Source organism: Drosophila sulfurigaster, chromosome 2L (assembly GCF_023558435.1).
Source record: "Drosophila sulfurigaster albostrigata strain 15112-1811.04 chromosome 2L, ASM2355843v2, whole genome shotgun sequence".
Taxonomy (NCBI): domain Eukaryota; kingdom Metazoa; phylum Arthropoda; class Insecta; order Diptera; family Drosophilidae; genus Drosophila; species Drosophila sulfurigaster.
The window spans coordinates 4,691,364-4,713,237 of record NC_084881.1 but is presented as its reverse complement, the minus strand read 5'-3'; the positions used below and the strand labels follow the sequence as shown (position 1 = coordinate 4,713,237).

The 21,874-nt window shown below is 37.0% G+C and overlaps 1 protein-coding gene across 1 annotated transcript; it reads left to right on the top strand.

The window, feature by feature from the left end:
• The first annotated feature begins 606 nt into the window (after positions 1-606).
• On the top strand, positions 607-1,619 carry LOC133837613 (uncharacterized). The gene is made up of 3 exons (XM_062268439.1): positions 607-750; positions 819-1,335; positions 1,584-1,619. The coding sequence occupies exons 1-3, from the start codon at positions 728-730 to the stop codon at positions 1,617-1,619; spliced, it is 576 nt and encodes a 191-aa protein (XP_062124423.1). The 5' UTR covers positions 607-727.
• The last annotated feature ends 20,255 nt before the right edge of the window (positions 1,620-21,874 follow it).

The following is a 21,874-nucleotide window of genomic DNA, read 5'->3' as shown; positions in this document are numbered from 1 at the left end:
TCCAATGCCTACATTCGAAGGCACTGGCTGGCTGAATGGTGTCAAGATCCTGACATGCAAGGACGACCCAACATTGCAGTGGCTGCAAGCGACCGTACCCAAACTGGACGGGCTGTGGGAGGGGCCAAGCTGGACGTGGTGGACAGGAATAATATTCCGTCCATGCCGAAGGCGAAAGTCCTTTTCCCAATAGTTGTTCAGGGAGAGCGGGCGCTTCAGCTGCTTAAAAAGCAGAACCCGGCCATACCGACGAGTGATTGGTCCGTGCTGAAGGTTGATGAACCTTTACCCAGTGGTGGGCAGCACGTGATCGTTCAGATCAACAAGGAGGCCGAGGATCTGCTATACAAGCGCAATGGGAAGATGGCGTGGGGCTTAGGGAGCGTGTACCTTCGCCTCAAAAACGTCATCCCAACGACCAGGACACACACACGCTGAGGTTAGGGGAGGTTGAGGCAGATCTCGGTCTCGAGAGCGTGACCGACGCCACCCAGAACCTCAGCCTGACTGACAAGACGGAGGAGGTGGGGAGGAACTGTCCATGCAGACGGGCCCCCGCGAGTTTGCTAACCTCTAATGAGTGTGCTGCAACTCAACATCCATAAATCCAAAACGGCTTCGGCGGAGCTACTCCTTGCCCTGGAGGAAGTGTCCGCCTACGCGGCTTTGGTCCAAGAACCGTGGATAGCGTCGGGCAACACGGTGGCTGGACTGAAGTCGCCTAACTATGATTTATACGTCCCGACATTGGTAAGCAGATCGAGAACTGCCATCCTTGTAAAGAAGGGGCTAAAAGCTCATCTACTACCTAATTACAGCAATGACGATCTAACCGTGGTGGTGCTGGAGAGCCGTGAAGGATGTTTGCTGCTGGCATCCTGTTATATGGCCCACGACAAGCCGGCTCCACCTGACGAGCTGCGGAGGCTGGTGGACATGGTCTGCTCCTCCAAGAAGCATATTATTATCGGAACGGACGCCAACGCCCACCATAGCGTCTGGGGAAGTCCCGACATCAACGACAGGGGTGAGTCAGTTCTTGATTTTATCCTTAACCATAAGCTTAGACTAGCCAACAGGGGTGAGGTATCTACCTATGTAGGTCCCACCTCCAGTAATGTGCTGGACTTAACGATTTCAACTGAGTGTACCAATGTTGAAGAGTGGAGGGTCCTGGATAGACCCTCCTTCTCGGACCATAAGTACATTCAATTTACCATTCCTTTTAACAGGGTACCTGCGGCTCAGCCGTTCAGAAATCCCCGTAACACGAACTGGGCGAAATTCTCTAGCCTTGTTTCCAAGTCTCTTGGTTCGCCGGGTAATATCAACTCGGTACAGGACCTAGAAACTACTGTCAATGTCCTTTCAGCAGGACTACTTTCAGCGTTTCGCCAATCTTGTAGACTCTCAAGACCGACGAGAAGATCGAAGCCACCCTGGTGGAACCCAGATCTCTCATCGCTACGTGGGGAGCTTACTAGCATGTTTCAACTTGCTAAGAAGGCGGACAACGAATATGTCTGGGACGAGTATAGGTCTCTCCTGAAGTCGTACAAGAAGATGATCCGATCATCCAAAAGGTCTTCATGGAGAACCTTTTGCTCGGACCTGGATAACATCAAAGACACCTCCAGACTGAGGAAGCTGCTGTCCAAGCAGGCTTCCAGTCCCAGTCTGCTCAAGTCGGGCGATGGAGCGTGGACGGAGAGCAGTGCTGAAACTCTGGAAGCACTGCTCTCAACTCATTTCCCGGGATGTATTGGAATAGGGAACAGTGACTGGCAGCTCTTTCCTAGTCTCCCAGCTATGAGACCCCCTGCCGGTCTAATTACAGATAACAAAATAATTTGGGCTATCGACTCCTTTGCGAAGGTCAGGTCGCCCGGTCTCGATGGACTTTCGCCAGCAATGCTGCAAGCCAGCAAGCCCACGATTGTTCCGTGGCTATCGGGTATCTATTCGGCGTGCCTCGCATGGGGTCATATCCCCACTCTTTGGAGGACCTCGAAAGTCATTTTCCTGCCCAAGGCGGGCAAATGCAGTCATGTGGTCCCAAATGACTTTCGGCCTATCAGCCTAACCTCTTTCTTGCTAAAAACATTGGAAAAGCTACTTGATTTGCACATCAGAAGCAAATCAGCATGCGTATACAAAGGGCAAGTCCATTGAGACTGCTCTCCATGCTCTAGTAGCCTCCATCGAAAAAGCAGACCACTATAAAGAATATGCCTTGGGTGCATTTCTTGACATTTCAGGCGCCTTCAATAACGTCACCACTGATGCTATTATGAAGGGCCTTACCTCAATTAACACGGCACCAGCGATCCACAGATGGGTCAACCGCCTTCTTTGTGACAGGCGGGTGGTGGCTACGTGGGGCGATGCGGCCATTACAAAGGTAGTGCGAGGTGGCACTCCCCAGGGTGGGGTTCTCTCGCCTCTCCTTTGGAATTTGGTCGTAAATAGCCTACTTCTTAAATTTACTAGACGGGCCCCCAAGTTAATTGCCTATGCTGACGACATAAGCATTTTGATAACTGGGAAATGCCCAACCACCCTTAGTTCCGTAATGGAACTTACTTTGCGGGAAGTTAAAGCATGGGCCGAATCAGCCGGGCTCAGCATTAACGCGGATAAAACGGACCTTATCCTCTTCACGAAGAGGTATAAGGTACCTGCGTGGTCCCCCCCAAAAATAGGCTGCACTATGCTAAAGCCGAGCCTAGCAGTAAAATACCTAGGTGTGGTCCTCGACAGCAAACTGACATGGAAGCTCAATGTGTTAGAAAGGGTGAAGAAGGCCACCGGAGCCTTGTACATGGCGAAAAAGATGCTTAGTTGCACTTGGGGCCTCTCTCCTAATCTAATGTGGTGGATATACATCTCAGTTGTTCGCCCTATCCTCACCTACGGTGTTCTAGTGTGGTGGCAGGCCACTGAAAAAAGGACGTACCTATCCATCATGGAAAGGACACAGCGTCAAGCGCTACTGTGTATCACAGGCGCTCTCAGGTCGACGCCAACTAAAGCCCTCGAGGTAATAGCTGGTGTCGAACCATTAAACCTATACGCGCAATCCATAGCCGCAAAATCGTCCCTACGGATTGCCGCAACTGGCAATTTGGGTCTGCTAGGCTATGGTCACAGCGCCATTGGTAGGGAGACTAGTAGAGACTTGGACTATACTATCCCCCTTACCAGTACTGACCATATTAACACTATATTCTTGGAACCGGAGTGCTGGCGGGAAGGGTTATGCATTCCCGAAGCCCTCAACCTCTTCACCGACGGTTCGAAGATGGATGATGGTGTCGGAGCGGCCGTATACTGCCCGGACCCGGTCTCCAAACAATCCTATAAACTCCCAGACCATTGCAGCATCTTCCAGGCGGAAGTTTTTGCCATTGGAAAGGCTGCCGAATTGGCTCGGGGTTTACAGCGTGATCACACCTCTATTAACATCTTTGTTGACAGCCAGGCTGCAATAAGATCAATGCACTCTGATGTGGTCAAGTCCAAAGTTGTCCTGGACAGCAGAAGAGCAATAGAGTCGCTGAACGCATCTGCGGTCGTGCGTATCTATTGGATCCCAAGCCACCAGGGCATCGATGGCAACGAGATCGCAGACACTCTCGCCAAAGAGGGAGTAGGGCTCGATGTCGGTAACATGTGCAATGTTCCGATACCCCTGCGAACTCTAGGCAATGAAATTGAGGTGCGCTCTAGACTTCAGTGGGACGCGAGCTGGCGTAATGCCAACTCGTGCAAAACTGCAAGGCTGATGTGTGCCTCTACTAACAAAAACTTAACCAAATTCGTCATGCAGCTTTCAAGGAAAGACTGCAGGCTAATGCTAGGCATTTTAACTGGCCACTGTCTGTCAGCTGTCCATGCTGTAAAGCTGGGCATCACGAACAGTGATCAGTGCAGGAAATGCAACGAACCCGGGGTTAAGGAGACACTTGAGCATCTTCTCTGTAGATGCCCAGCGTTATCCCGACTCCGGTTGAAATACCTTAATTCGCCGTGCCACAACGATCTTCGGGACGTCTCACGGCTATCTCCTAGGATGCTGCTGGCTTTTGCCAAAAATGCATCCATACTGCGCGATTTCTGAGACGTAGATAAGCTACCGGTACAGCTACGGACCTCCACTGGTCTATGCTTTGCCCCGTACAGGGGCAGCCGGTCCTACCTAACCTAACCTAATATTGTACCGTCATTGAGCCTAAAGTAAAAAGATTGTAGTGTCAAATCAATATTTATTGCTTCTTCCCGAGTATATTTATATATTTTTGCATGTCAGAATGGCATCAGTTAAGTTGGATGGAAATCTATGACAGTTTTAGAACTGACTTAACTTTCATTACGTGTGAGTTGTATAGAAATTTTAGCAAGTAATGTGGCTCAAGGCGTATTTGATTGATAGGGTCGAACAGTTATTACAGCATGATGCATTAGCTTAAAGGTGCAAATATATTACAATCCGATGATATATGTATATATTTAAATGGAAGTATCGAATTTTATTTTAGGATATACATATATGTTCAAAAGAACCACTGAAATTCGCAAAATTTTCATGCTGAAGCTAGTTTCATGATTAGCTACAGTTATGGGTTAAATACAAGTGAATAACAATTTTAATGAAATGTAATAAAGCTATTTGCTACCTGAACGGCAACTTAACGTCAGCGTCATTTATCTTAAATCTAATTAAGTCAAATGTCAATTGCCAGTCATCTACTGTTGTTGCTCTTAGCTTGGCATCAGCACACTCAACGTATGAGTAACATCAATTAATAAAGTATACGCACTCGCATGTACGAGCCATTAAAAGAAGAGTTCGGTATATGTTATTCTCATCGAAAATGCACTTGACTATAACAATGGAAACAATAAACGAACTAAACGGGTAATAAACCAAACGGTTTTTGCATTTGCTGCATAAAACCACAAGACTGAAGTATGGCAAAGTATCTCTTCATTAAGTAAGATTCTCTTACAAAATATAGCAAAACTCAACTGCAATAGTTACAGTCGTTCAACTTTGAGTTCTGAAGCAGACTCAACGTGATGCCACAGCGGGTTGTGTATTCGTAAAGTGCAGTGCTGGGGAGTCGCATAGGGAAGACTTTTTGATCTGTAAGTAAGTATGTATATATGTATACCACACATATTTGTAGTGTAATTTGTTATTTAGTAGCAGGCACTTGAGTGCCAAAACGGGTCGAAGTGAGTTATGAGTGTACCCAAACTACTAAACTGCTCACTAAGTTAGCAGTGTGCACGATGTCAAGTGAAGCGATTGATAAATTAATGAATATAAATAGCATTCTTTATACTCGTTCTACTTGTATTCGAACGCCTCTTGCTTCGCTGCAGTTAATCAATAAGCATTTGATTAGCCTTATCATTGAGTGTGTGAAGATTTAACCATACGGGTTGAGGTCAATAGCAGTTAGCTTGATGAATTGACTGTGTACAAAGAACTCAACTGCTTACGATAATAGCAAACCAAATTAATCTTATCAGCGTCTAGAAAATTAGATACAACATTCTTCTAGATTTATAATCATCTTCCACAACCAAATTGAGAGAACAGAACAATGATTGTCAATTTAAAATACTAATTTATTTAATTAATAAAGCCATGCTGGATCTGCCTAATACCAAGGAGGCATTCGATCAGCAAAATTATTGCTGCAATAGCTCAACGTTTTACAACTTATTGTGACATAATTAACACTCAATAGATAATAAAACATATCATAAATAGCCTATGAGAGAATTCGTCCAAAAATTATAGAAAATAAAACTAGAAAAAAAAGAAACTAATAGATCATCGATCTCAGTCATTAGAAACTTAAAAATAATTATATTACGAAGTAATATACTGTGGAAAGAGTATTTTATTTTGTCATTCATTATTTATCTCTGAGTAAGGTTATTTAAAGAATGTTCAACATTCGGCAAATTTTATATTTTACGCTTATTAAGCGTTGTGAGCACGTGCGCCCATTCAAAAATGATTTTCTATTTTAATTTTGATTCTTCAACTTAAAGTCCCAAAAAACAAGAACAACAAATTTATTTATGGAGTGACATTTATAGAATACTATACGCATTATTTATATATTTTATGAGCTCAAATTGAACCCGCTACCATAATTACATGTACTTTGTATTCACTCTCGATCTGAGCCACAATGAAATTTGTTCACATGTTCAGTGAACACACAGACATAGCTGAATTGTGAAGCCTACGGTATGATGATAATCATTTAAAATGGGCAAAATGCTGGCAATATTGTTTGACCCTAAAAAGTTCACAGTACAAACTTTTTTCGCAAAATTATCCTACTAATAATTACTAGTTAGACTCTTCTGTATCTGACTGTTCTAAAGTACTTTTTAAAGAAAATAGAAATATAAAAATATGTACTTCGTGTTGATAAAAGTTCTTAAAAAATGTCGAAATCAACAAATTATTAAAAAGCGTAAACAAAAATATAGTTTTTCATGTATAAAAACTATTTTAAAATATGCTGGCAGTGCAAACTAAAAAACTCAGCGTGCAATCATTTTCGATTACAAACAAACACAAAAATATGCCCACTGTGCGTGACAAAGATACAACAACAGCAATTTATACAATAAAATTTTTGCGCGACATTTCTTATATACAAACGTATTTCTCAAATCAACGTGAGCGTCATGTTAAAGAGAGCAGCAACATCAAGAATCGACCGAGCTTGGAGTCTCAGTGCAAAAAGTGTAATGCCAGTCAGCCAGTCAAGCAGCAAGTTCAGCCAGTCTTGGCTTTATAATAAATTCATAAGCGAACAAACACAACAAATGTAGCTGTATCTTGAGAGTATGTGTATGTATCGAAGTATGTGTGAGCAGGCGTGCGTAGGCTGGGGGAGTAGAGGTGGGAGCTTGGGATAAGTCATATTGGTCAAGCGGAGCTCACTTAACGTTTCTTGCCATTTTTGGCCAATGCAAGTTACGCACTCACATTGAGTAAACATTTCAATACGACTGTATTTTGTGTGTCGCAGCCCACGGAAAAGGCATAAAGGGGAAAATTTGAAATGTTTCTACAAAAAAAAAACCACACTACATATTTGCCAAACATTGGAGGCGTGCATTTGACATGTTTTTATTTTACTTTTATTTTTTTGTTACATATGTTATATTGAAAATTATTTCAAAGTGTTGCCAGTGCCAGAGTTGCAAATTAAATCTGCCACGCCCTCCAACAGTGCCTTTAATATTGACAGTTTGATCACGACCACTATATCGATATTTCGCAAAATTCTTATGATTTGATTTTTATACCCGCTACCGTAGGGTATAAAAACTTTGAGTATGTATATAAGGGGTAGAAGAAGTCGTATCTGACACCCTAAAGCTTACATATTCTTGATCGGTGTCAACAGCTAAGACGATGTAACCATGTTCATCTGGTTATCTGCATATCCGTCCATCGGAGAGATAGTGCTATAATTTTTTTGTGCTCTTTTACTTTTTTACTCTATTGTGAAGATAGTATCGATATCGATATACCAAATATGGCTTTCGGTATATTTTAGTATTTTTGATGTATATTTTAAGTATATTTTTATATATGGTTTTATAGAAAATGGGAAGTGTGTATCTCACAGTCGAGCACACTTACTTATTGTTTTAACAAATATATTTGCAGCTACCCATAAATATGTTTAGCGTATACTCACGACCAGAGAGTAGGCCAATTTTTTGGGATTTAGTAAGTCAACAGAAAACAAGAAAGTTACAGCCGAGTGTGCTCGACTGTAAGATACCCGTTACCCATTTTGAATAAAAGCAAAATATTGCGGTATTATTTTCAAAATAAACCAAAAATACTAAAAATATGCCATCGATACAATGCCACATTTTTTTCCCCCAGACAAAAATATTTCTTCAATAACTTCGACAATTTTTATCTGATAGCAACTAAACTTTCAGGAATCTTATTGTGTGTACCAAAAATGCTGGAACGGAATTCAAAGACAGACGGACATGGCTAGATCGTCTCGGCTGTTGACCCTAATCAAAAATATATATACTTCATAGGGTCGGAGATGCCTCCTTCTACCTGTTATATACATTTCCTGCCGTCACAAAGTTATAGTACCCTTCTACCCTAAGGGTAGAGGGTATACAAAAATTCACCCTTTTCAAGGCATGTTGGGTATAAAAAAGAAATTCAGAACTATTTTCGTTTAAGTTTTATTGTTCGGTGTTTTAGTTTTAGTTGACGCCGCTAAATTTAATCTTATCTTAGACATAGACATACACAAATACACACACATTCACACACATCAATGATATATTCGTGTATGTGTTTGTGTATAGATAGCTTAGCTCAGATATGATTGCCTTTTTGTTGCTATTGTGGGCGCTTAAGTGGCGCCGCGTGTAGTTTTTATTTTATTATTAATTTTTTCAATTTTGTTAGCCATGTTTGTACGTGTTGAAAGAGTTAAAAGTTTACAGCTGAGGTGAGTGATTGGTTTTTAATTGAACACAATTATGGACTGCCTTAACTGATAAGCAGCTGATTTTAATGTTGCTGTTGCTTCTTATGTAGTTGAACTGCAGAATATTGTATTAAATGGGTCGACATCAACAAACACATGTTCAGAATCGAACTATAAATTCGTGTCAATATGTGCTGTGAGCTCGAGTATATAATCTAGTATAGAAAATCGACCCTGAACTGTACGAGCTTTACCAGCAAGTAGAAATAGTTGCAGCCAGCTCTCTCTCTCTCTCTCTCTCTCTCTCTCTCTCTCTCTCTCTCTCTCTCTCTCTCTCTCTCTCTCTCTCTCTCTCTCTCTCTCTCTCTCTCTCTCTCTCTCTCCCTGTGTGTCTCTTTCTCTCTTTAAGTCTCTCTGTCGCTCTCTGTCTCACACACACACATCATTTAACCACATTTCAATTTCCGTTTTGTTTTACGCCTGAAAGCATCAATTTTCATTTTATTGATTTCGATTTTTATTGTCCACAAAGCCAACAACAAACAAAAGCAAAGAGAACGACAATAGCAGCGTTCGAAGCGAATTCAAAACAGCAAACACTAAAATGTAAATGACAGTTAAATTACAGTAATAACAAAAACACCAGCCACCTTTATATTATAGTACATAATAACATCAAACATTTTTCACAACCAGTAAAAATTGTCAAATAAATCGAATGAATGACCAGCTTTATTGTTAATTAAGGATGTCAAATCCAATCTGTGATATTGCCACTAGAGTAACATTCAGTTATAATGAAATTTCAATCGATTTTGCTAAGTCATCCCCCACAGCAAAGTAAACTATGATTTTTTAATGGAAATGCTGCATTCGACTAAAATTCGCACTTATTGATTTTGCTACTTACAGCTCAGCCTCAGGCTAGTTCTTAATATAGACAGATCTCTGGCGGAATCTTCTTCAGAGAATCACTTTTGCATTTTATCTTTCTTTTCTTTCATTCCTTTTCTTTATGTTGCTAAAACCTTAAACAATCTCTTTTGGCGTTCTCAGCTATGCAATTGTTAAAAAGCGTATCTATGTTGACTAGGGTTCGTAGAGCTAAGATGTAAAACTTATAATCTATTTAAAAATTCCCACTACACATATAGTAATTATTTTATATTGCAACTAATAATAATAATATAATACACTTCTACAATCAAACAGTTTAGACAAAAAAAGTAAAGTAAGCACATACGAGCACTTAAAAAAATCATTAAAAAAAACAATAAATCTGTTCAAGACTTCTGAAATCGAAAATATGTCCAATAGTAGCATTTTATACGTATGTGTGTTAACAACAACAACATATAGTTGTTGTGACCAAAATATTTGGTTCATTTGTGTTGTCAAAAAATTCAAAATAAATATTTTCAACATTTCTTACTGCAATGTAAGAAAAATACAGCAAAGTGTGCTGGAATGTTAGATGTACGCTACCTATTTGCAATAAAACCATATTCTATAGATAAACCAAATTTATATACCAAAAAAATACTATAATCTACCAACAAATCCATCAATACAGTGCTACATTTGGTATTTCGATATAGTACTACATTCCAAATTCTAGATTGTCAGCCTCAGCTAATAAATTCCACAATTTTTATCTGATCGTAACCGAATTTTCAGGAATTGTAGTTATTATTGTATGTATGTACCAAAAAGTATCTAGCTTCAAAATCACGCTTGCTTATCGATTTTTTTTATTTGTGGAGCTAATGGGAAGATAACTTCCATGTCAGTGATATTCTAAAAATACAACATAAAGTTATGTTCGATCTGCATTGAATGAATATAAATTAATTATAAAGAATTGTTGCTTAATTGTAAACGATATTCTCATTAACGTTAGTAGTTGTGATGAAATCAAATGTCAAAACCTTTATACGATGCACAACTACTTATTCGTGCTGAAAGCTCTGCGGATGATAAAAATAGCTGTCAAGTGACCACTTCGTTATATTTATGGGTCATTTGAGGGCTTTTATGACCACAGAATACTTTGAACATTTTGCGCGCCCTTTTTTGTATTTCCATATAATCGCTGCTAATCAAACGCATTACTCATACGCCCACTAAGCGCTCCTCTCCATAAAGTGAAACATCAACGAAAATAAATAAAAAATCGAATAATGAATAAGGAATTATGGTTAAAATATTTGCTTATCAAACATTCATGGAGCATACAGTCAACTCAGTTAGCCACCCAGAGAAGGAAGAAGAAGAAGACAGGACAAGGCGATATTGAACGTCCACTTAACGCTAATGTATTTGGTTTCAAGGATACATAAAAGGATAACGGGCGTTGAATGTGAGAGCGAGCAAACAGGGCAAACGGAGCTGCCCAACCTTTTTGGTCAAGGGTTTTGAGGTGTGTTTGCTCGACCACCAGTTCGCTCACAATTGTTGACATTACACATACGCCGCGTGTGACAACGACGAGCACGACGCATATTGATTCGTTGAAGTTGCGACGTTTAACATTTTATAGCGCAACCGCATCAAAATAATTGACTTAATTAAGTATTCAAATGTTCAATATGTGGGCTGCCAATGGCATAACCACACCATCGTGAACATCGTGAATGGTGCTGCCCTCTTTTTCCCCCGCTCATTGATTTATTATCGGTCGATTCATCTGACGCTGCCGTTGCCACTGCCGATTGCCATTTTTCATCCTGACGCCCATGCTAGCTGGCAGTAGGCAACAGCCTGTGCACCTGTGTATAAATCAAATAAAACTGCTGGCGTCCAAAAGTTTAACTTTTGCTTCATTTGTTAGGCGAAAAGCGAATTTCGAGCAGAAGCTGGGCGGGAGGTTGTGCTCCAAGGCCACCATTAGCTCTGCCACTCGGCTTGCCTTATCCATTTCAGACTCGGTTAGCGCAAATGGCATTACTCGCATATAGCTCGACTTGCCTTTCGCTGTAATTGCTTAGCCAATGCGTCTCAAAGTGCCACTGAAAGGATTGCATTTTGGGCGAGTATTGAGCTTCTGAATTCTTCTCTCCCTCAATCCTTGACTTTCAGGGGTCCATAAGATTTTGAAGAGTGTGTGTAAAAATGCTAGAAATTCCCATTCGATTGATTCTCTCAGCCACTTTAAAAGGTTTCTCTTGTAACTGCAGCCAGGCAAGTTTCCCTACGAGTAATTAGTAAAGTTTTCGTTTTCCAAGTACACCACTTAAGGCACTTCCAGAACCTAAGCTTTAATTACAAATTACAAAGTTTAACTTTAATTTACAGCAATGCGATGCAGTTCACTTGTTGCCCATCACTTTGGGATAAGTATAACCGTCTATTCGACTCATCAACAGAATGAGCTCCCTTTGATTAATTGATTGATTATAGATTGTTTTGCGTACTTTACTTTGAAATGACTTTTAAATTCTTTTGCCTTATTAATTCATTTTGTATTCGTTCGTGTTCCATGCATTATTTCATTTGAGAAAATCGAATTCAAAGATTAGTTCGCTCCATATGGTTGCTTGAAAATAATCTATACTCTTCAGGGGCACCAACAATTTGCACTGGCAGATGGCTCATCTGTGTGTGCTATTTAAACACTGCTCATTATCACGATTTCTATTTTTGCCTTGTATTTATAGCCTGAATTAGCTTAGTACGCATATTTTGACACTATTGACGCGTGTGGACTGTTGTTAATTGTTGTTATATTTTTAATGTTTTTGCGGTTGTTATTGATGTCGTTGCTGTAGCCATCGCTTATGATGTTGACGTTGTCAGTTTTAGTAGCTTTATGCGGTTCAATGAGTTTTATTGGAGTGACGCTAATAAATGCATTGCGACTAGTGATGGCACGATTAATCATATGATACACAGCAATTGATTATTTTGTTTTTCTTTTCAATTTAATTGTATTGAAAAATGAGCTTCGGTTAATGGAATCAATATCCTTAATATTGATTGTCATAGGAAAAGAGATGATACATCACACATTTAAGAAGAGCTCAGCTTTCTTCTTAAATGTTCCTCCTTTAGTGCTAAGTTACTCTTAATTCTTGGAATGAGATGCAAAAATTATAATTATTATTTTGTATAGTCAATTGATGTGAAGCCCAACTTGTAATTATTAATTTACTTTTGAAAATATATTCTTATTAAAAGATAATCGAAAATTCATTGCAAAAATTATTTAATTAATCGATTATTGTAATATTTCTTAGATTCAATGCGATTAGTCGAGCAAATGAATATTTTTTTGTCATCACCAATTGTGAATTGGAAATACCAATAATCCAAACACAGAATATAAATATGTATGTGGGAATGCGTAATTCATGAGGGAATGTTAAAGCCAGGTCAATTATCATGATTTATTCAACTTAGACCATTTCTACCATTTCTAGAAGTAAAAGGTCTGATAATTCATCATTTATTTGCACAATTATATTGTAATTGTATGGTATTAATAATTATAATTATAATACTTGACCTCAAAAGTGCATTGATTCAGTCTTTAAATAATGCAAAGAAGTGAATCAAGCAAAATACTATATATATAAAATATACTATATATATAAAAGTGAAATTATATTATAAAATGTTTATATTTTAAAAATAAATTAATAAATTATTTGTTTCAAGTTTGTGTGATCTTGAGTCCCAAAATAAAAATCAATCAAGGAAAAATAATGTAGAGCCACAAGCATGTAGGAAATCTTTAACATCCTGAAGACCAGAGATGGCTAATTAATGTGCACATTTTCGAATAAATATATTTTTAACAATTTAACAATGAGCTCATCCAGACACGACTGACACAACACAACGCAAGCAAAGCAACAGCAATGACAAAAACAAAAACAACAAGCAAATCCAAGCCCCAATTAAGACGGCAAACGCGTCGCTCAGTACAGCAAATCAAATTAGGGGCAAAACACGTTTACCGTTTTAAGCATTCGCTTGAGTACGAGAATGCGAGAGATCTACTCGAGGCAATTACGGCGACAGCGTCGAGTCTCTTAGCGTCTCGATGGAATGATTTCGCAAACGGAGCGGGGGCAACGCTGCGTATGAGTGTTATATGTGCCGTTGCCGTTGTCGTTGTTGCTGTTGCGTTTATCTCCATTTGCGAAAGATACTCATACACTTTTGAGTAACGCTAAATGAGACATGTGTAGGCCAGCAAATACGCGCTGCTTGCATGTGTACACAATATGATATCTGAGATAGTCACGTGTTAACATCATTTCTAATTATGAACAACAACTGAGAGTTGTACGATAAATCGGTGAGTCTAAAAGACAAATTTACCGATGTGAATTTCAAACTTTGACCAAGCCGTAATACGTATAACTAATGAGTTTATTCAACTGCCTATCTTAATGTAAATATTTACAAATAATAAAATGTGGTCTTGCCTTCGCATTTGCCTTCTGATTTTCAAATTGTATTGAAACTCGCAATTCAATGTTTTCATTGCAGAAGAAAGTCGTTTTCACTGCTATTTGGCACATCATGCCACACATGCTCTCTTTTCAACAGGGTATAAAAAATACACGCAATTTGTGCCTGCAGCAAATGAATCTAATATGCAGAAAAAGGCATTTCCATTCCTATAAAGTATATATATTATTGATCAGCACAACAGACGAGACAATATAGCCATGTCTGTCTGTCTGTCTGTCCATGAGTCAGTATGAATACTTAGATACTTAGATCTTAGATAGTTTGTTTAACCTTTTTGCCACGCCCAACAATTGAAAAAATTTAATACCAAGTAACAATAGTAAGTAATACCAATACCAAGTAATACAATAGTAACAAGAGTATTTCGGGTATCTCAGAGTCGAGCATATTCGAATGTAGTATTCATACTTGTTTAAATCTTGACCGTACGAAAGTCATTAGGCTAATGACTTTTCGTTATTGTATTTCTTTGAGAAGTTTATTTACTTAGTGCATTCTTACCCTATCACTGAGGAGTGTATTAATGCCCACCCACAGGTAAATTCCATCGCATATTTTATTGCTACTCGATTCTCCCCTCTTTGACTTTGTCCTTTATCTTAATTGCATTTTGGTTTAGCGTTCTGTTTGATTTTGCTAAATAATCACAAATTAATTGAATAGCCCGCTTCGTTTTGGTCCAAAACAAAGCCAGACACAGAACTCCATCCAAGGTATAACTTCTGAATTGGCCTCTAGCTCTGTCTCCCTCATTCTTCTTGTGTCCTGGCGTGCCAAAGTGCAAACAATTGTAATTTGCCATTGCCATTACATTTATCTGCTTTCTTCTTTTTTTGCAATGCTTGTTATTTTTAGCATTTTGTTGCTTTTAGCCACGTGTCCTAATTAGTTGCCTACCTGACACTTTCCCAGCCAAGCCCTGCTGGACCAGGCCCATTCTGTGCCTTGCACAACTTTGAGCAACGACGCATATTATTTTGATTAGGTCTCATTGACATGATTCAGCGCTTTTTTGTTCTGTCTGCGTCGAATGATTAAAAGCTTTCATGTCACATTTAATGAAATGAAATTTCATAAAATGTTTAACCACTCAAAGAAATATTTAAATCATGAAAAGTATATAAATTGAAGAGTTGATTTGAACTAGATAAACCAAAATATACGCTATACAATCATCTTTAGTTTGCTCGTTTAATTAGCTACAATAAAAATTGGAAAACAAAAAACATGCATATTAAATCGCATAAAATTTTGGCATCGCGAAGCAACCGCAAAATGAATTGTCTTATAATTTAATGACACTCAATAAAATTGAAAAATGTTCAAATGTTTTGTGCGTGTTTGTGCCAACAAAAATGTCGAGAAACCAATGCCACGAATGCCATAACACTTTATATTATGTATTGCATTGATATATTGTGCTATGTACATATATATATTTTCATATATGCGAGTCTTTATGTATAAACATGCATGTGTGTGTATGTGTGTGTGTATATTGCTTATTTCTAGAGCCAACAGACGTAGCCGCCTCCACAACGAACAGCCGCAAAATAAACACACGTGTGAACATGAATTGAATGGCTGACCAAAAGATGCGCTGCAGATACAATCTCACGACTACAACGCTATCGAATACACACACACTTACACACTGGCGATGAATGCATGTAAATACTGAAGAAAATCAGCGCCAAATTGACGTAATTGTCACAATTTTTGTCGGCGACAGTCGTCGATTTGTGTGGGCTAACAACAACTGTTGTGTGCGTCTCTCTGTCTCTCTGTCTGTCGGTCTATCTGCCCGTCTCCACGATATGTTGTGTGTATGTTTTTCGGACCTCTGTGAGGCTCCACATATGAAATAATCATAAGTATAGTTGAGAACTGTTTTAACAAACTGTCAAAGAAACAGAAATGCCATTAATCATCAAGTGACAGTAGCTCAATTCAATCTCGAATAGCATTAGCTGTAAGTAGCACTGAGTTTATTCAAAATATATAACTGATAAAACTCAGACACATTCTCTTTCGCTTCTCCTCACTTTAGTTTTCACCAAAACGAATTTCATTCCATTTAAGTCACTTTAGCAGAGCCCCACTGTATGATGAAAAATCACTTTTGAGAGAGTGTATATGGCTTTGGATATAGCGCAGGCGCAATTGCAAACATTTTGTGATGTGACTAAATGACTGACTGACGACGACTGGCAACAAGTTTTTGCTGTTGTCTTCTATATAAAAGTATCTGTAGCCGTGCTGCAGCGACTTGTGTCAGCTTGTCCTCCCCATCAATTAACACCACTTTGCTACACACACAAATGAACTAAGCAAATAGAGAAATTCAAACCGATAGGCAGGCCAGACAAAAAGTCGGATTTTATTGTATATACTATATACTATATAGTAGTATGTAGTCAGTGATCAAGGGGTTCAGCCGTGATGCGAATTGTCAGCAACACCCACTCCACACGATTTGCCAGCCAACAAATATTATAAACAAATTAGCTACACGACAATAAATTTACAATTTTATTTACATATGCGCAAACATTCAATTACGAATCCTCTGTTAAAATGTTATCAATTAAGATCTGTTAATTAAGTTTTAATGTTATTGAATCAACCGAAATTCAAAGTAAATTAACATTAATGATAATGAATCTGTTTCAAATATTATTAGGTTATTTCAATGTGATGGCTATTTTTCAGAATTACGCTATGAAATAAAACTTTATTTTACAATTTTACGAAGTTAAGTTAATCTGCAGAAATATTATTTTAAATTTTAAATTTAAATTATTTGCCAGAACTTTATTGAATAATAACGTTATATAAAACGAGGGTTTTTGCAAATCACTCATATGAGCTTCTAAACCAATCCAACAATATATTTCTTGAAACCACATTTATAAAACGATATTTTAAGACATTCTATAGTTAATCGTCATCACAGCACAAGCATGAGTAAAGAATTTTCCAAGTTTTCATAGGCATAAATTGTCTGAATATTTGTTTATTTGTTTCAAAGGTTTTCAATAGTCTGTCTTTGTTTAGCTATTCGCTTGGGTCAATAAAATTTCGCTTTATTGCAATGACTGAAACATATTGTTTTTTCTCTTTGAAAAATTGCATGAAAATACACAAATTTAATAAAGTGGCAAGTGTGTAAAATGTTATTATCACAGAGTCGTTTCATCTGATATTTTAAACATTTTGTATTTTTTAAATTTATTTATTTGTCCTCAGCTGAATATTTTTATATACTACGTCTATGCGACCAGAAATAAACATAAATACAAGTCCATGTTCTATTTTCATAACATTTTGTGAGTAATAAGCACACAAATATACATATGTATGTATGTTATATAGGTATAGGTATTTGGATTTTATAATTTTTATATTATTATACGAATTTAGCAAGCATCGTAGTTTAAATACGTGCTTTCCCTAGCAAAATTAATAAGTAAAAAGGAAAGTTTGCGACTATAACGAACTCAAATAAATTTATAAATAAATAAAATATCCATTCTTATATTCGATGCTGGCTTTAATACAAATGGAACGCAAAAATGATATTGTTTTTATGACTCATTACATTACCAGAATAAAACAAGTAGGAAAGCTACAGTCGAGCACACTCGCTGTACATTTAGAAAAAAAACCAAAACAGTACAGTATTATTAATAAAATATACGAAATTAATATACCACAAAAATACTGAAAAATTGTTTAGGTTATGTTTGGTATATTGATACAGTACTACACTCAAAATATACCATATACCATATACTAAAAGTATTTCATAAATAACTTGGACAATTTTTATCTGATCGCAACGAAAACGAAAGAATCATTAATACTATAATTATTATTGTACAAGTATGTTCCAAAAATCGACTCTAGCTTCGCTTACACTTGTTATTCGATTTTTTTCGACCTTAAGTTTCTACCCTTTGGGTAGCGGTACTTATGACACAATATATTTCTAGAATACGTTAAAGTCTACCTAAATTTCCAGTTTTAGGATTTGAATTCATTAAATTGAACCAAAATATAATTTAGTGCTATTTTTGTAAGACAATTTTACGATAACACATGGTATGTAGGATATTAAGTACAATTGTCGAAGACATAAAGAATGTCATCCAATTCACTTAATTGTTTAATCAATGCTTCTGGTTCGATTTTCGCTAATGATTGCGAACATTCATTTGTTTTCAGTCAGGTTGTACATACGTGCTACCTTGGCTTTATTTACTCTCCAATCGGCTGGCTTTATCTAATTAACAACTGGCTGTCGCATATTATTTCCAGCTGCCAAAAGTCGAAAAAAGTAATTGCACAAATTAAAATGCACAATGCACATGTGAAGTGGAGAACCCGTGAAAACATGTCGCATAAAATTTTTAAAAATACAGTTTGTTTTTTATTTTTATTACGACAGAGCAACTGAACGACAGATGCAGCTGACTCTTGCCTGTGGTAGTCACCCAATGCACTGCAATTTCGTGTGTGCAACCATTTGGAAAATGAAATCAGAAATCACTTTAACAATCAGCCAACCGGCCAGTCCCAGTACCAAAGTCTGGCTGACTCAGCCCAACTCGACACAATTCGATGCGGGCCATACTCTACTCTTCTCTCTTTGCCCCATTCACATAAAAGTAAACGGGGAATTAGGAGTTTTTCGTTGTCATCTCATGAACTGAGTGCCACATGTAATGCACACCACACAATTAAACGATACAGAACAGAGAAAAGTAGTTAAATCTGCGTACTAATAATTAAAAGTTAAACTCAATCCGTCGTTTGTATAAATATCAATTCGCTTTTCTTTATTAAAATGAAAGATATCTAATTGAGACGAAACATGAATATATTGCATCTTGTATTATAATAATAATAATATTCGTGGATATAGAGTATCTTAGTCGCCTACTATACATATTTCTACTTTTACATATCATATTATATAGTTGCGTAATGACGTATAGCAAAGCTGAGCGTTATCAACTAAGATGTAATTGTCAATGCAATTTGTCTAATAATTGTTTGTTTAATTTATGGCATATGTCAGATATAAATATAGGAACGTATGATTGCATAATGTATTGTGTATTCTATATTGTATATATCTATAATGTTTGTTACTAATAATTTTATACTATATACGAGTATATAACTATACTGATAGTGTAAATTGTTATTAAATGATGATTATGAGAATTTTGAAATAAACAGACAAGGCGTTAATGTTAATGTTAAATTAAACATCGACCTCAGAGATCGAGCCTTAAAGTCTGCATCTTGCTGCGTTTAAATGACATCTTCATTATTTGCACAGATGGTTATACAATACAAAAATATACAATTTTTATAAAATATTTAAAAATAACTGAAACCAATGTGTTTTTATTTTCCTTAGCTCATTTTGTTTTCATACAATTAAAATACCGTATAATAAGACACAAAAGAAAATTACTGAATACTGAAAATTTATCATAGAAATTAATTAGTATAATTTTTTTTTATTTTATACATATTTAATTCTCAGATAGGAGATATAGGACAAAACTTGTTATTTTTGCACAGTATTTAAGTTGATTTTAGAAGAATTAAATAACAAAAGTAATTTTGAAGCTAGAGTCACTATTTTTAGACAATCCTAACTAGTCCTTTCTTCCGGTTCTTTGGTTACGATCTGCTTCTGCAGTCATCTATGTGGTATATTTTAAATGTAATAGTTAATCGTTAAACCAAATACGGCCTTCGGTATATTTTAGTATATTTTATGTATACGGAATATTTTTTGAAAATACACCCCTTTGATTATTATATACCAAACTTCGCCTAAGCGTAATTAGTATTATGCATATTTCGCTTTTGTTTCCTTGTCGATGGAATACTATATCTTGAAAGTTACAGTTTGTTGGTTTTTTATGGCCGCCTTTAGTTTTTATCTTTCTATGTACATATGTATATGTACACAGTAGTATCTCTCTTCGACTGACAAACTATTTGACCACTAGACCATCTGCTGTGGAATTTTATGAATATTTATATATTTGATTGTAGACTATATAACAATAAATAAAACTTATGCTGTTGGTCAGCTTATGCTAATAATAGCCACAAGACATTCGAATTATTAAAGAATACTTGCGGAATTGAAAATATTCTTTCATTCAGCAAAAATTAACAGTGATATATTGTACGATATATATTGTAGAAGGAAAATAATTTTAAATAGTGAAATAACAAGACTTTGTTGCATAGTTCGATTTCGTAAAGCACTCGTATAAAAATGTCTGATGAATTACGAGTAATATTGCCGCTCATAGTTCTTTTCTAGTTTTTCCAGCCTGACACAAAGAAGGAAATTCAAAGGAAGCAAGCACATAAGTTTCCAGAATGAGAATGGGATAAATTAGGCCTGGGTCTGGATAACTTATTGGCAATAGATGGCGACACATAACACAAATTGCTGTTCCTTTCTGTTGAAGCATTTTTGCAAGCCAAGGCAAAAATCCAAGCAACTACAAAAGGCACTGAGCCATCAACTACTTAGTCCCAAAAGAAGGCCGCATTTTTTCACTTGTCCAATAAGAAGACGGCATACTTTTCAATTGTGTGTGCATCAGAGAATGAACTTAATATAAGTACATATATATGTATGTGAAATTTCCAATTTCGGAATGAGTGTCCAGTATGCACATTCCTGTACAAAGTGTTACCAATCGCAGAATCAGAGCATGATTCAGACTATGTTGATGCGGGGAAGGTAAATCATAAAGCCGCTTAGCTGTTGTCCTGTCATGCATGTCCTGGCCAAGTTGGCAGCAAAATGGCAAAATGGCAGCCAAACAAACGAGGCAAAGTAATATTAATACGCTCATGCTTACATATGTATGTATGTATGTACAATGTATATGTGTAGTATGCATGTTTATGTATATGCCCGAAAAAACCGTGTGCTGCTATAAATAACCTTACGACATGCTCTGAGTACTTGGAAAAGGACCCACAGGCCTCGCCCTAACCTCGCATACCACATAAGTATGTATGCGTGCACAGCCGTATGTCTGTGTGTGTGTGTGTGTGTGTGCTTAGTTTGTGCATGTGTCGTGTATACACGCAAACTTTTGTAACTTTTTTGTCTGTAAGTAAAATCAAGGAAACAAAGTAAAAACTGCTTTCCGTTTTTCTCTCTCTTTCTCGATGTAAAAAGTAAAACGAACCCAACGGCAACTGTGTCAAAGCTACATTTGTCAGTGTGTGTGTGTGTGTGTGAGTATGGAAAATAAAAGACACAAAAAATTATGCAAAAGTTTGGCAGCCTCGACTTGTAGTGTATGTTAAATCGTTGTGAGTTCTGTTCTTGTGGTTTTGTCCGATTTTGTAAGTTTGTAAGTTTCGTTATTGGGATAGCTCTGCTCATTATTTTAAGTTGCTTGAAAACTTAACGTAATTAAAGTTACTTTTTTGTTATGTTTATATTTTAGAGATGTAAAAAACGTGATTTGAATTTTGTTTAAAATATCTACATACGTGAATTCAAATAGTCTTTGAAAATACTTTATAATTAAAATAGGCGCATTTGTAGTAGACTACAAGTTAGTTTATGAAACCATAACCCACAATATTTTGTTTAACATAATATGATACTGAGTGCGATATTCGACATACAATGAGCGAGTATACAAATCATGTAATCAGAGATTATTTATTACTCAGACGTCTGAGAATGCTGTGGGATTTCAATAAAAAAGTCTTCGAAAGCATATTGTGTGTGTTTAAGTGTGTATGTGAGTGTATTATAATAATGCACAGAGAGAAAAAAAAACTATATTGAAAAAAAGATTATCAATCATGAT